This window comes from Mus pahari, chromosome 11, assembly GCF_900095145.1.
Source record: "Mus pahari chromosome 11, PAHARI_EIJ_v1.1, whole genome shotgun sequence".
In the NCBI taxonomy this organism is placed as follows: Eukaryota; Metazoa; Chordata; class Mammalia; order Rodentia; family Muridae; genus Mus; species Mus pahari.
The window spans coordinates 38,500,337-38,516,681 of NC_034600.1; the positions used below are offsets into that span (position 1 = coordinate 38,500,337).

Sequence of the window (16,345 nt, forward strand, 5' to 3'; positions counted from 1 at the left end):
TGGACACTCTCACACAGGTGCAGTCTGGACACTCTCACACAGGTGCAGGCTGGACACTCTCACACAGGTGCAGTCCGGATACTCTCACACAGGCGCGGGCTGGACACTCTCACACAGGAGCAGGCTGGACACTCTCACACAGGTGCAGTCCTGACACCCTCAGAAGTACCAGGACTTCTCCCTCTGAGGTCTTTATCTGATGAGATGAGGCCTGCCCAAACACTGAAGGGTAATTCCTTTTAGTCAAATTCTAATTTATAAAAATTAATTGTTATTTTATACAAATAGTGGATTTTATTATGAGATTCTCTCTATTTCACACACACACACACACACACACACACAATGAATGTACATTTCTGCCCTTACCACTCATTGTGTCCCATTCCCTTTCTCTTCCCCTGAAATTATCTACCTTCTGTCCTGTGTGTATGTATGCCTGCATGTATGTGTGTGTGTGTGTGTGTGTGTGTGTGTGTGCTGTGTGCTTAGGTGTAGATTCTGCACATAGAGGAAACTGGCATTTTGCCCTTCTTTTGCCCCGTCACAACCTCTTATAACCCTCCCTCCTCATAGTTCCTTCTCTTCTTCCATGTGCTATGTGGTGGCTTACTTCATTAACATGGTGCTCTCTAGTTCAGACCATTTTCCTGCAAATGACATTATTCCTTTCTTCTTGGTGCACATATGTCACCCTTGCCTTACCCACTCTTGCACTGATGAGCATCTTGGCTACTGTGAACGGTGTGGCAGTAAACACAGATGTGCATGTCTCTGGTACCCTGACTTGGATTCCTTTGGGTTGCACAGTAGTTCTTTTTCAGTTATTCTGAGTTACTTCCAAAATGATTTCCATAGTGGCTGCCCCAGTTTCTGCTCCCTCCAGCATGGTACCAGAGTCCCCTTTCCCACATCGTTGTCAACATTTGCCGTTTGTTTCCTTGGTGATTCTGACTGGTGTGAGAGGAGGTGGAACCTCAACACAGTTCTGATTTACACTCCCTGATGGTAAACACTGAGCGTTCTCCCAAACAGGTATTAGTTGTTGGTTTCTCTTCCTTTGAGAAGTGTCTATTCAATGCATTCACTTGCCCACTTACCAACTGGACAACTTGGGTTTTCTAGTTCTTTGTGTATTCTAGAGATGAGTCAATCCTCCATCAGATAAAGAGCTGGCAAAGATTACTTCCTGTGCTGCAGGCATAGAGTGCCTATAGAGTGATTGTTCCCTCTACAGCCCAGGATCTTCTGAATCTCATGTAATCACACTTGCCAATCCCTGCGAGTCTTTCCTGTACCTTTGGGCCGTTCTGACCCCACCCTCTAGCTAAAGCTGTCTCTTAGACTGTCACCCTTTAGCAGCCTCAGAGTTTCAGTCTGCAGAAATACCGTTTAAGGGATAACTTTGCTCTAGGCCATGCAGATTTTTCAACAAACAGCTGAGGAGCAGAGTGTAAGTCCAAATGGCCATCTGAGTGAGAGATAACAAACACAAGGCCACTTGTACCCAGGCACATGGACAGCAGGTGTCTGTTGTCAGCTTTTATTTTCTCTTACATGTACCTCCTACTTCATTAAAAATAAAAATATATGCAACCCAGTAATTTCATCTCCCCACCTATCACGTGTCACAGGGATTGAGAATCTATTCTAGGTAACACATCTATTGGCTAGTCTAGAACACCAGTGAGAAGGCATCACAGCGACAGGAGGATGGAGAGGGCAAGCTTGAACACAGGAACACAAACTTATCAAAGCTCAATATGTAAACATCCAATTCCCATCACTACAGGACTAATACACGCCTAGCATTTTATCACAGTCAGAACCCATCTTTGAGAACAAGCCAAGCATGCCTAACAATGCAATCAAATCTGAGGTGATCCATTCTTGCAGGATATTTGATCACACTGTGAACCCTGAGATTGTGCTGATTTCTGGAAAAACCTGTTTGTAGTTGTGGTGTGGCTCACCCTTAGCACATACCTTTAATCTCAAACAACGATGGTAAAGTAAGTTTGTAGGAGGAGTACCCATGTTTGAAATGATGCTGAATTGAGCGGCAGAAAAAGTGATGAATCAGAGAAAGATTTGACAGAATAGGATACGCCCAACTCTCATGGAAGAGAGGGGAAAGGGACGCTATTTAAGAGAGCAGTGCAGAGAGGTAAAGGAGGAGGCAGTTTTACTGGGACAGTGGTACAGAGACAGGTTGAAGAGAGAGAAAGCTAGACACAGGTGAAGACAGAATGAGCCAGAGAATGAGAAGGAGCCAGATGATTAGAACAGATTGCCAAAGTGATTATCAGTCCTGCTTTTCTTTAAATTTAGATCATATAAAGTAATTACTTCTCTAGTATGGAGAAGATGAGTGAAGAGTCGGGATACCTGATGAAGTAACAAGAGAAGTGTGCATTTAGAGACATTATTCCCCACTCTAACTTCTTCAACCTTTCCCAATCTGGATCTAAGGCTGGCTTTCAAACCTAAGTGAGGCTTGTCTTCCTGACTGATGGTATAACTTAGTTAACTACTCAGAAAGAACTATTTAATATGTACCTTCTATGTTTCATGGACCTTAAAGACTCTGAGCTGGAATAAATCTAAAAATAAATACTAGTACCTTATTTATAACTTATTTAAAAACCCTTTTATATTCTGTTCCTTAAAGGTCAGATAAAGGTCAAAAGAGATGGAAATCTGTGCTAAGAATAAAACATGCTGCCCTGCTTAGACAGGCAGATGAAGGAGCCGCTCCCCAAACTGAGAAGAGAGAGAGCCAGGAAATCACAGGACGCTACTTAGCAGCACTCGCCTAACACTAATGGCTTGAAGAGGAGGGGCACCTCCACCAAACTTGCACAAACAGCTCCCGAACAGCTTAGTGATGCAGGCAGGGATGCAGACGGTCTTAGCAGTGAAGAACACAGACCCAAGACTGAGACTCCAAATGCTCACCAGATTCATTTTTACCTCTTACCGCACTTCTCTAAGAAGCACGGTGAATTTTACATTTCCCTTGTTTCACAGAGCTGGAGGTCAACACTGAAGAAGGCACACAGGGAGAAATGGCCTCTCCAAGGCTGAGTCTGTGCTGCAAGCAAGAGCTGCTGGGTTTTCATTTATTGTGGTAGGTAAGAGCAGAACGCAGGCAATCTGGTCTGCTAGCAATGAAGGGCTCACACATGTGAGTGAGTTATCTTGTTAAAGTTGTGGAACTGGCCAGAAGGTTTTGGGGTAGTTTATTACATCTGTTATTTAAAAAAGTAAAATGATTTTTAATACTAACACTTTAATAAGATAAAAGAATAAGTCAGGTAAAGTCACAGCAGAAGGCATACACTGCAGAGCTGCAATGCTGCCATGGGAACCAACCCTAACCCTTAACCTTTCACCTGACCTTTGCACCTGACCCAGACAGGGCCAGATGATTTAGGTATGATGGAAGTCAAAGGACCAGCATGGCCAAAGGTTGCCCACTATGATGGCAGTGAAGCTGGTGAAGCACACCTTTTCTTGGGTGATGGGAATGCCAGGGGCTGAATCATGAACGTGCTGCTGAACAAGCTCTCCAGCCTTGTAAGTTCAGGGTCCCAGAATGACCCTGTCACAGCACACAGACACCCCTGTGTAAACTGCACCAAGACCCTGTTTACTGTATTGGACTAATTCAGTTTTACAAAAGGCAAAAATATATTAAAATAACAGTATTATGTCAGATGAATTTAGATCAGGTTGATAAATACTAAAGAAGTCTACAGAGAAAGTATGTTAACTTTTGAGCACGTGTAAGGTATTTGATGGTAACTGAATAAATAATAGTTAAGCATCACAGATTTTAGAAGGAATTTCAAAAATTAAGTCCTTCTGGTTTGTTTTCTATATATGTTGTTAGAAAAATTCTTGAAGTGCTTAAGTATGTTTGAATTTCAAGTATCTCATGTATTAGTTTAAGAATGTCTAATTCGAGAAGAAAGGGTGTGGTCTGGCAGGAGCTGGCAGGAGCTGGGAGGAGCTGGGGAGCCACATCAGATTGTATTGTATGAAAAGTATTGTATTTTAAAAAGAATGTCTTCTTATTTTACCAGGAGTTGAACCTGTTCTCTTAATTATGTGACTGCAGGTTGTTTTATTGCTTGTTTATCTTACTGTGACATGGTTTCAGACATATTATGTAGCTGCTGATGACCTTGACCTTCAGATCCTCCTGTCTTTTCAGAGTTTTGTATGACAGGTGGCACCCCATGCCTGGTTTATGCTGGGAACTGAACCCAGGGCATGCCTGCAACACTCTTCGGGCTGAGCTACAAATACAGCCCTCATGGGAATTCTTTTAAACAGAATATTTCAGGGACAAAAATAATATAGCTAACAATATAGTCTCTGTGCCCACTATCACATGGAATGGCTTAGATAAACTCTGCAGTTACCACAGGAGCCCTCGACGGCCTTTCCTCCATTCTCCATCAGCAGCAGTTGCCCCGTGGTTCCTGCCTGTCATTCTCATGCACGCTTTAATGCTTTCACTGGGTCTCCACATCCAGCAGCAGCAGTGCTCTGATGTCCCGAGACTTTTCAAGTCCCATCACATTTCAGTTGGCACAGTCAATAGCAAAGCCTGCATCAGTAGTGATTGCACACCGAATGTAGGTTTAAATGTTTTTTAAAGCCTCAGAGCTTCAGTTTAGCTTGTTCAATTTATGAAAAATATAACCACACAACTTAATTGGCAAAGTAAGCCCTGATTGTCAAAGCCAATCAGCCAAATCTGACTTACTCTGTCAGAAAAAGTCTGGTTTAATTTTAAAATTCAAATAAATGTGTTATTATGCATCCCCATGACAACTTTCACACTTCTGATTTTTAACTTTAGGATGCTAAGTGGATAGCCGGCTAGTTAGGTGGATGAAGACGTGCAAGTCTTGGGGATTGCTGCAAGTTTGTGGCCTGGATAAAACAGTGTCTTGAACTCTGACCATTTCACTGAAGTCTCTACTTGGCTCTTGAGGGATCCTCCCTCAGGTGAGATTCTCGCTTTAATGGTCTCTGTGATGCCTGGAGATTTTAAACCCCAAAGCAAGAGCCCATTGTCAGGTATAACATGGACAAAGGATAAGCTTTCCTTTAAAAAAGTCAACACTTTGATAGTGAATTTAAAGGGTCAATGACAACCAGCAGGCCAGAAGTTTGTAAGCATATACATGCATATGTATTGTATTGTGTGTGTGTGTGTGTGTGTATATACATGCATATGTATTGTATTGTGTGTGTGTGTAGCACTGCATGGGACTCACCCCTGCAATACCAGAAACCAGGAGAGTAGGACCAGAAAACTGTCTCGAGTTCAGGGCCAACCTGGGCTACAGTGCAAGAGCCTATCTTTCAAAACAAAACAATTTCTTTCTTCTTTTTTTCCCTCTCTCTTAAGACGAAGTTTGCAGGACTAATGCCACACGTTTGTCACGAAAAATATTATCACCCTTTCTCTGAAAGCAGCTACTTTACACATTCTACTTGCCTCTGGATGGTTGCTTGCAGGGCTAGGGATGCACGTGGAGGCTCAAGTGTGTTAGTAAAGCACTCCTAAGCATGGCTCTAACCTAGTGCTCAACTGCCCTTTACAGTGCCAGCCAAGGCCGAACCAAGGAGCAAAGAGCTGAACAGAAGAGCTACACAGAAGGCTTTGCCTCTTAAGCATTCTGCAGCAGCCATGAAACACCACATCACAGCTATTACTATTTTTGTTTTGTTTTTTTCAAGACAGGGTTTGTTTGTGTAGACCTGGCTGTCCAGGAGCTAGCTCTGTACACCAGACTGGCTTTGAAGTCACACAAATGCACCTGACTCTGCTTCCCAAGCATTGGGATTAAAGGAGTGGGCTACCAACCCCTGGCTCAGCTATTATTTTTATTTATGTGTATGTGTATAATTGTATTTATGTGTATTCATGTATATGTGTTTGCCAGGCATATGCATACTTGCAGAGGCCAGAAGGGGGTGTCTGATCCTCTTTAGCTGAAAGTACAGGTGGAATTACCACCTTGCAAGAGTTCTGGGAACTAGACACAGGTTCTGGAAGACAGCATGTGCTCTTAACCACTCAGCCTTCTTTATAGCCTTCTTTTAGGTAAAATTTAACTCCATTGAGAATTTTCCAAATTAGTTATCTTAACAATGTTATATTGAACTTCTCCTTGCCTATCTGTCCTTTATTACTAGAATGACAATTAGAAAATTGTCCTAAGAATTCTTTATTAAAGTAGTTTCTTTATTTGAATTGTCTTTAAATATTGGGTTTATGAGTCACTGGTAAAAATGCTTTTGTTTAGTATATAAGACAGTCAACTTTTGAAATTACTATAAAATAGTATAGTAGAGAGAATTGGGTAAAATATTGCTGTGGCATCTGAGGTGGGACAAAACAGTAAAGCTGAAATGACCCACGGCACTTAAGTGTTGCAGGATATTTGATCACACTGTAAACCCCCAAAGACTTTGTTATTTACTTTGTTAAAGACCTTGTGTGGTGCGTCTCAGCCCTTGCACACACCTCTACTCCAAGAGCTAAATAAAGTCAATCCTAGATTTACGCTTTGTGAGTTAACTCCTTTTGACTAGAAATGAGTTACCCCACTCTTGTTTCCCAAAAGCCAACAGTTACAGATCAATGTGCAATATTTACATGGATATTTTGAACTGGACTGTTTTCTCCTTCACAAGTATGAACCTGGAGTTTCCAGCTGGAAGGGAAGGAGCCATTGCCGCTGTGAACTATCACCAAGAGATTTTACCAGCATCCTTTTCTGCAGATTTAGCACTGATAGGTGTTGTTATTTAATACATGGCACAGGCCTCAACTTTACCAGTTGTCCCTAACTATCCTCCATAGTCAAGTCCTACCCCACCGCAGTGTTAGGTTTCCCAAACTTAGCTGTCCACAACACTGACATGACAGGGCTGAAGTTTGATGGAATGTCTCCCAACTTAGGTTTCCTGATTATTTCTCATGTTATATTAGGGTTATGCATTTTTAAGTTATTTTACAGATGATGCCGTATTCTATGCCTTAAACAAGAAGACACTCATAACATCAGTTTTATATGGCTTAGCAAAACATTTGACCATCTGGCTAGGGTTCTGTCTGCCAGATTTATCTGGTAAGAAGGTCTAGTTCCCCTTTTGTAAGTAGTAAGTAATTCAAGGTGCTATGCTTTCAGACTGTGAGGCCTGTAAAGCACAGGAACCAGGAATTTTAGTATCTGTAGATGACACTTCCCCGAATCAATGATGACTTTGATAGAAGGAAACAGTAACGATTAACTTTATTGTTTCTTCTACTAAATGGTCAGCAGCAAATTACATCTAAAAATTTTCCAGGCAGCTCCTGGTTTATAGCACCAGGTCACCCATGTTCAGTTTCCAGACACTGCCAACTGACTATAAAGCACTTTGAATTCTGTGATCACGTTGGGTTACTTCCTAACAGTTTTGGCAAAGCTGTTACCAATTGTCTGTATGCTTTCTAGCCCGCAAAGCATAGATGTCATTCTGGCCTTTTAAAATGTGACCTGTTGCTATCATTTCCATTAGACTTGTAAATGTGAAGTGCTATGTAATCCCCCACCTTAGGAATGCCATATCTTTCCCTAGTTCCAAGTTTACATAATTGGCACACAAGATGGAATCTCCTGTGACATGCTGTTTGTGCAATTCCATGTTTTCTGAGATTCACCCATGTTCATGATCAGCTCTACTTCACTCATTCTTAGTCAGTGGTGCTAGACCCCAGAGTGTGAACACGCTACAGTTTTCTTATAAGTTTCAACCACAATCCTAAGAATATGAGATTTGGGGTAAGAGGGGTCTACTTTTCCCAAGAACATCCATCTCTGAAATTTAAGTCAATAGCAAAGTTGGGCTATATATGCCTAATTCCTGTGCTTTACAGAGCACAGAGAACTCAATAAATATCGGTTACTTGGAGACAACATTGAAATAAATAGGCCTCAAGAATTCAGAAGCAATCTTCCTCTCTGAATGTTAAACTGCAAAACCGACATATTATAGGCCACCGCAGAGAAGCGGCAGGCCAGCAGCCTCTGACTGTAATATAACTGCAGTAACAGTACAAGAGGAACGTCACTCAGAATGTGGAACAGAGAAGAGGAAACTTGAGAGACAAATGCTGGCAGATAATCCAGATAAACACTATCCTGGAGAGTCTTAGCCAGCACATGACACTTTTTGGTTCCAATCCATCAGACTCTGCCTTGTATTGAGAGAGACAATGGAAACAACAATTCCCAAGCACTTGCACTGCTTGGTCAGCCTGAGTCAGTTGTAGGGTGGACAGAATAGGCAACACTAAGTAAGCATGAAGCAATTAAGCTTTTAATTCATACATTCCCCTCATTTGAGTAATAACCAAGCTCCTGTTGCCCCCACTGTAATCCGGTACTTGGAGTTCTGGTAACCACTTCAAGACCATGCAATTCAGAGTTAAACGACCTTCAGCCTAGACAATGAGTCTTTGAAGCTTCCAGCCCAGCGTCCAGATCATGGTCCAGGAAGCAAGCAGAGCCACGCTTAGTGTGCCTACACATATCCCGACCTTAGTCCACAACAGCACCATTTCCAATCGCCCCTGACTGCTCTGTCTCTATTGGTTCCTTGAACTCTTTTTTCCTTTTCATGAAGCACATGTTAAAAATAAAGAAGGTAGACTGCTAATATTGTAGCTTTCTTTTTTACTGTCTGTAAACATATTACTGAATCATCATGCATTTTGTCAATAATTAGCAATAAACATAACCACTTTTCAAACAAAAGACTGCATTATGCTTCCAACTATTCTGTTAGTCTGAAAAGAACGATATTTTTAAACATTTGCTACTAATGGCTTCTAATAGAGTAAGAGTCAGGGAAAGTCTACCTCATTAGTTTTGTGAAATAGAACTCACTTTGTACCACTGTGAAGAACACGTGCTGAGCCGTACTGACATACAGTAGCTGAATGTGAACCTCTTTGAAAACAGAGCAGGCAATGTTCAGCTTGGAAATATGTTTTACAAGGTTAATCTATAATTGTTGGATAGAAACTCAAGCTCATTTCTCAAATCTGTCTATAAAATCCAACCTCACAATAACAAATCGAGCTCTGTTAGTTGATTATAAGGCACAAATGAAACCATGGATTTGAACACTAAGTTCCAAGAGCCTATTCAGGTGTCCAGGCCAGGGTACACAAGAAAGAAATTATTGAATCTGTGAGTTAAGAACTTGAGGAGAAATAGGTTCAGAGAGGCATCCTAGGGTTTTAATGAAAAGGAATTAGATACAGGCAGCTAGTGGGTCAGTAGATGGCTCCAGGAAGAAGCATTAAGGCAGAGAGACTGCAGGGCACTCCTTAGAGGAGGATGTAAGGCAGAGAGACTGTAAGCTGAGGAAGATGGGAGGGGGGAGGAGGCAGGGAAGCTTTGGGAGGAAGCTGAACTCCCACTGGCTAGAGCAACTCAAGAACTGTACTACAAATGGATTCCTTCACCCTTCAAGTAGGCCAGGAGAGAAATAATAATTTCATAGTATTTGAGTTCATAACAAACTGCTAGGCTTCAAACATATACTATTGTCTTACTTAAGGCTTTACTGCTGTGAACATAATTGGAACTGGCTTACAGGTTCAGAGGTTCAGTCCATTATCATCAAGGCAGGAGCATGGCAACATCCAGGCAGGCACAGTGCAGGAAGAGCTGAGAGTTCTACATCTTCATCTGAAGGCTGCTAGTGGAAGACTGGCTTCTAGGCAGCTAGGACTAGGGTATTGAAGCCCATTTCCACAGTGACACACTTACTCCAACAAGGCTATACCTCCTGATAGTTCTACTCCATTACCCAAATCATCACAACTACTCAAAAGAATTTAAAGTCTGAGGACCCCAAGACTCTCAGGGTGGCCTCAAACTAGCCTTCCTCCTGCCCTGACCTTCTGAATGGATAGTAGTAGTACAGTCATCTGGCTTAGAAAGGGTTTGTTTCCCCATGGAAAAGTGTGTTCTCCATATTTCTAACAAGTTACACACCATGTGTACTTACTGCAGCCATGGAGCCAAACTGCCTGCTAAAACATTCACATTTATGCTTATAGACTGGGCTGCTCCTCACCCTGGTCCCGCCCCTTAGTGAGAAGCTCCTGGCACTTGATGGCTGCAGAGGGAGGGGGGCTCATTTTCTCTTGAAGATGGTCCCTTGTAAGGTTCCTGTGAGCAAACGGCTTGCTTAATAACCATGTACAAATGGGCAATTCTAAAAGGACTCAGTGGATTATTTAAAAAGAGAAAAACCAAAAGGAGACATGAAGTTAAGAGAGGGGCATGATGCAAGGGAGTATGGAGTCACTGGAGGAGAACAACAGGAAGGAGTTATATCATAGTTCATTGAACATACGTATGAAATTATCAAGATAATTAAAAGAATGTAAGAGGAAATGTGAATTTTTATTGTACAATGTTTTATTACTATGCAATGCTAATAATAATATATGATTTTACTAGAAATATTTAAGAATTACTTCTTAAAGAATAAAATTAATACTTTGAGATACGCCATATTTCCCCAAGAATATATGTATTTTCAGTTGTACAAGCTCTTAGCTGAAAACCACAGCATTAGAAACAAATCACTTCAATATTTCCCATGTATTCTTACCTCCAGAGTAGGTGGGGTCTTCCTTGTTCTTCTAATCCATGCTAGAACAAAAAAACAGCATTTAAAGGTCTGTTTTCCACAACCAACCTTCCTTCCTTCCTTCCTTCCTTCCTTCCTTCCTTCCTTCCTTCCTTCCTTCCTTCCTTCTCTCCTTCCTTCCTTCTCTCTCTCTCTCTCTCTCTCTCTCTCTCTCTCTCTCTCTCTCTCTCTCTCTCTTTTGATGTGGGGTGCCTAACAGCACGTGTGGAGGTCGGAGGATAACTCACCAATGTCTGTTCTTGCCCTCCATCTTGTGGTTTTGGGGGATGAACTCAGGTCGTCAAGTTTAGTGGTAAGAACTATTACCTGCTGAGCCATTTTGCTGGCCATACATGAACATTGTATTCACTCCTGGCTGGAAGATATTTCCGACCATCTAGGATGTACTGTCTTAAGTGCTAGAGCTTTGGCAAGGAGGTGAGCAGATGATGTCCTCATCCAGTGCAGCACACGCACTAGTGAGGGCCAGAGCAGTGTCAGGCGGTGACCCAGGCAGTGAGAAACATACTACACTACCAGGAGGCCAGTGTCATGTCTTCATCTGCATTCAACTTAGTCTATTTATGGCGTGTAGTGGCTATTCCTGGTTGTCAACTTGACTATATTTGAAATGAACTACAATCCAGAATTGGAAGGCTCACCAGTGACCCTAATCTGGAGGCTGGGAGATAGAACTTTCTGATCTGGATCTTGGTATGGAGATCTTGAGACACAGTGGCTATTGATTCCAAAAGATTAAGACAGGGAGATCTCCGAGTTCAAGGTCATCTGGGATTAAAGATGTGGTGGCACGCACCCTTAATCTGGGCTACACCTTCTGCTAGAGACAATATAAGGACATTGGAAGAAGGGAGTCTGGCTCTCGCTTTTTCGCCTTCTTGCCGTGTGGGACTAAGCAACTACTAGACCCTTGGACTTCCATTCACAGCTACTACTGAACCATTGTTGGGAATTGGACTGCAGACTGTAAGTCATCAATAAATTCCTTTACTATATAGAGACTATCCGTAAGTTCTGTGACTCTAGAGAACTCTAATACATGGCGCAAAGGACTAAACACAATAAAGTTGGAGGCAATGCCAAAATGATAGTGTTCTAGCTATCTGAACTTGTAATTGCCTAATTTATCAAAGACTCTGAGAAGTTTTCCTATAGTTTTCCTCTACATCTGCTGCTGAAAGCAGCTGCCTCCTCTGGCTGGAGAGTTCCATCAGTCTGCACTTTAATGCTGTTGCTCACTTGCTCGCTCGCTCGCTCGCTCGCTCGCTCGCTCGGGAGGTGAGCTACTGAGGCAGAGCACAGACACTGATTGGGCAAGTGCCTATTTGGCAGTCCTTGCAGCAAAGGCGAGGTTGGAGCAGTTGCCTCCAGAAAAGCTACTAAGCACGGACTACAGTTAGACTTTCAGCTCCATCACTTCCTTCCTAGGTTTCCCAGGACAGATTTTTCTTCTAAAATGAAACTATAATGGTATCTACAGTGAACGGTTGTTACAAAAGCTACGATGAAATTTATTATTTACATATATATTCAGCTCATTGCTTTGCATATAGACATATTTATTTTTATTCAACACAGCTAAGTTTTTCCTATTTTGTTTGTTTGAGACAGGGTCTCACTATATAGCCTTGGCTGGCATGCAACTGGCCAGGTAGACCAAGCTAGCCTTGAACTCACAGAGATCCTCCTGTCTCTGCATCACAATATAAGATTAAAGGTGTGGCACCACACCCAGCCTTGTGAATTCTTTTATAAATTTTTTTTTTAAAAGCAAAGATTCAGTAACTCCTGCTTGGCCTGTGTGGTTCTTCAGGAGATTCCAAAACCAAACCAAACCAAACCTCACTGTGGGTATGAAGTCTTTAGAAAGTAAGAAAACCCACTGTTTTCTGATTTTAGTTAATTCAGTCTTTCCCATGAAACTGTGAAGTTTTCTTATTTTATAGGGAAATTAAATAATTTTCTAGGTTTGAAGATTAGGTAGTAATGGTGGAATTGAATCAGGTCAGCACCTGTCTCTGGCTGTAAAACTAACTATGCCTTCCTAAGCAGTTTGTCAAACCTTAGCAGCAAAGGGCACCAAGCGAGGAAGAGGGCTAGCTGCAAGCCTAACCCTGTCAGGAAGGACAAAGCGTTGACCCCACTCTATACACTGAGGAGCCGAGGCGTAGACAGACTGAGCAACCTGCTTATGGCTATATAATTAGTGAGGAGCAGGCTGGGAGTTAAACATGCTGAGCCGGCTGGGAAGGCACTCAGTTGAGCAGACACCTCTCTTCAAATCAGCTTTACCAAATCACCATTTTTTTCCCCCATACAAATAGTAGCATCTGACCTACCTTTCTGCAAGGTCTAGTTCTGTCCGGTTTGTGGGCGTGGAAATGGACCGCTAGGCTGTGGGCTGGAGCCCCTTTGTGCTCTCCTGCACTGACCCCATGTGTGCATCTCCAATACCTTCCATGCTCAGCACCCTCCACTGTTTTTAAACCTTCCTACTTCTTATTGTTCTGTGTTCTCTATTTTACTTTAGGCTTTTTTTTCAGCCCATTTTAACCAAAAACTTGCCCAGGTTTTATAAGACTAAGGTCGTTAAGGTGCATCAAGGAGAGATTTCTCCATCATGTAAATGCCTTGAGGAGTAGGTACTCAATACTTGCTGAACATGCGTGTCCAACATGTACCTATATTCATTGTAATAGTTCTTGCCCATTAGGAAAATTAACTTAGTAATGAAATCAAATTAGCAATTTAACTTAGCAATTAAATCAAAACTTCTTGTATGCAGTCATAGAAAAGAAGTGATTTACAACATTTTCAGCTGCTTCTTAATAGACAAATAAGTACTTTACATTTGTCAATTTTTTTCCTAGGAAAGGGGTTTGATTTAAAAACGTTCAGTGGGGCTAGAGAGATGGCTCAGTGGTTAAGGGCACTAAGTGCTCTTTCAGAGGACCTGGGTTCAAATCCTAGTACCCACATGGCAACTCACAACTGTCTGTAACTCCATGATCTAACATTCTCATACACATGCAAGCAAATCAGCAATGCATATGAAAAAAAAGTAAATAAAATGTAAAAACATTCAGTATACATCCTATTCCTCTAAAAAGTTTCAAACAACTCTTCAGCTTTAAATGACATTAGAAAGTTAGTTCAGCACAATCAACTGCTAGGACACTGCTCAGCAAATCGGAGACTGAGCTAAATTCAGTCTCTACATCTTTGCATGACTTTTTAAAAAATGTCAAAAGATGCATATTTCATGACATATGAAAATTATAAGTAACTCAAATTTTCAGTGTCTATAAATAAACTTTTATTGAAACACAGCTATACTGATTTGTATCTATGACTACAGCAGCAGAATTGAGCAACTGTAATAGCCCAAATGACCCACAAAGCCCAAAATACCATCTGGTCCTTTAAAGGAAATGTGTGCCAACCCCTAGGGCTGTCATTTAGTACAGTCTGCTCAGCAACAAGTATACATCAGATGTAAACCGCTACCATAGCGTCTAAGACAAACATCATGATTAGCTGGTATGTATTTTACTAATGGTCACTGTATATTCTAGAATCTATAAATACACACCAGTGGGCATGAGGCTGGGATGAAACTTACAACGGCATAGTGCACATTATCATCATGAGAAAACACCACAAAATAACTTGCTTTACTGGGAAACCCACAAATCAGCATTTTTCAAATCCCTTCCAAGACTGGAAAAAGATGTTTTAATGAATCCAAAGCATTTTAAAAACAATTCTCCTGTCTTGGAGATTAAACCCAAGGGTCTTGCGTATGCCAGGCAAGCACTCTGCCACCAAGGTGCACCCCCACTCCTCGTTTTAAAAGTCTCTAATAGAGATGAAGATAGTAGGAGAAATTATTGCTTGTTTTATAGCTTTAAATGTTAGTTTAAAAAAAAATCAAAAGAACATTTTATGATATGAAAATTATATAGAATTAAAATTTTCCATGTCTTCAAGTCATATTGTATTGAAACATGTGTTTTCTAATGTTTATTTAAGTTTATAATATCCATTTATAAGTTTAAGAATGTAAGAGAGCACAGATGCTGAGTGTTGAGTGCCACCTAGCCGCTGTCATAGTACATAATTCTCTAAGGCAGGCCAGAGGACTTCATCTAACTGATCATTAAACAATCTTTGCTTTAAATTGATATATAAATGTACTGTTGCAATAGGCTTGCATGTTTTTGATTCTTCAATAAACAGACACTGGAACATCTTGAAATGATGGTGGATGCTACTACTGTTTGCTACGTATCCAGGAAACACCATGCTGGACATGCTCCGTGTGACCACTCATTTTAGAGACCCACTTCCTCAGCTACCACAAGTCACATAGACAAGTCCCAGTGAGAGCCAGCAAAAGACAGAAGAGAGAATGGCACAAGCAGGGCAATCTAGATAGAACCTTTACCCAAGTATGAATCACAAACTGATCCTTCTATTGGTAGAATGTCCGTGAGGACACTGTCTTCTTTATAATGCCACCATGGTTTAAAGAGAGCTCAGCACAAGGACTGGACAGTTAAAGTTAAAGCCTTGCGGTCTAGCAGTCTTTCCTCAGTGCACATGTGCATTCTCACCACTATGCGCGAGCCTTCATATTCCTTTGGCGCAGACAGAGTACACTGAGCATAAAGGTGAGCATGAAAATTAAGCCTCCATTAACCATGTACAGAGACAGAAGAAGCAGGGAGAGGAATATTTCATGAGGTGCATTTTCTTCAGATCTCTACAGGTACCAGGATCCTTCTAGAAACACTGCCAACTGCTAGGTACATTAGATAGCCTACCAACAGGTGAGTAGGTAAACAAAATCAAAAGTATAAAGATGTTAACAACTGTTTGCATCCAAAATATATTAATTTGGAAAGAGCTGTTTACTTTACTTAAGGAAGAGACTATGATAAAGCCTTATAACTAATAAATAAAAAAAATGAAGAAGAAGAAGAAAAAAAAAGATCATCAGTTCTGAATTCTGGCACTTCATTAAAAAAAATAAAGATACATTTTTTTCTAAGTATAAGAAAGTCTTCAAAAGACATATTGTGAAAAGTGTTGTTTTCTGGTAACTGAATTTTAAGTATAGCTTACAGATACATAAGAATTATCTGGTGACCTTTAGGATTCAGGGTGGCTTCTCAAATATGCAGCAAAAACTTAAGCTGAGTCCTAAAACTGCAAGGAACGGAACGCTGCCAATAATCACCCAGGCGGGGAGGTGGAGCACTGCCTGGCTGGCACCTTGATAACAGTATAGCAGGCTCCTCCTTAGAGAAGCCGGCCGAGCTGAGCCTGGGGCAAGAAGCACATGCTGTTTGGAGTAGCTAGAGTTTGGCATACTTACACAGAGCAATGGGAAACAGAGCATCAGCAGCTCATTCTTGTACTGCTGGGCACAGAAACAGGACTTTCTGTTTTAAGTCACTTATGCTATAAGTAACTGAAGCTTCTACAGAGAATTTGGGACAAGTATTTAGGTAGACAGACACCTGTCTTTATGTCTCTGGGCAAATACGTAGCAGAATTTCTAAGCTGTAGGATAGCTGGATGCTCACATTTATAAAGA

The 16,345-nt window shown here is 41.4% G+C and overlaps 1 protein-coding gene across 1 annotated transcript in view; it reads right to left on the reverse strand.

The window, feature by feature from the left end:
* Ndufaf2 (NADH:ubiquinone oxidoreductase complex assembly factor 2) overlaps positions 1-16,345 on the reverse strand; it is a 105,925-nt gene that overhangs the window by 18,874 nt on the left and 70,706 nt on the right. The window contains exon 3 of the mRNA XM_021208699.2: positions 10,705-10,745. Within this exon, the coding sequence (XP_021064358.1) occupies positions 10,705-10,745 (41 nt within the window). The remainder of the gene's footprint in view (positions 1-10,704; positions 10,746-16,345) is intronic.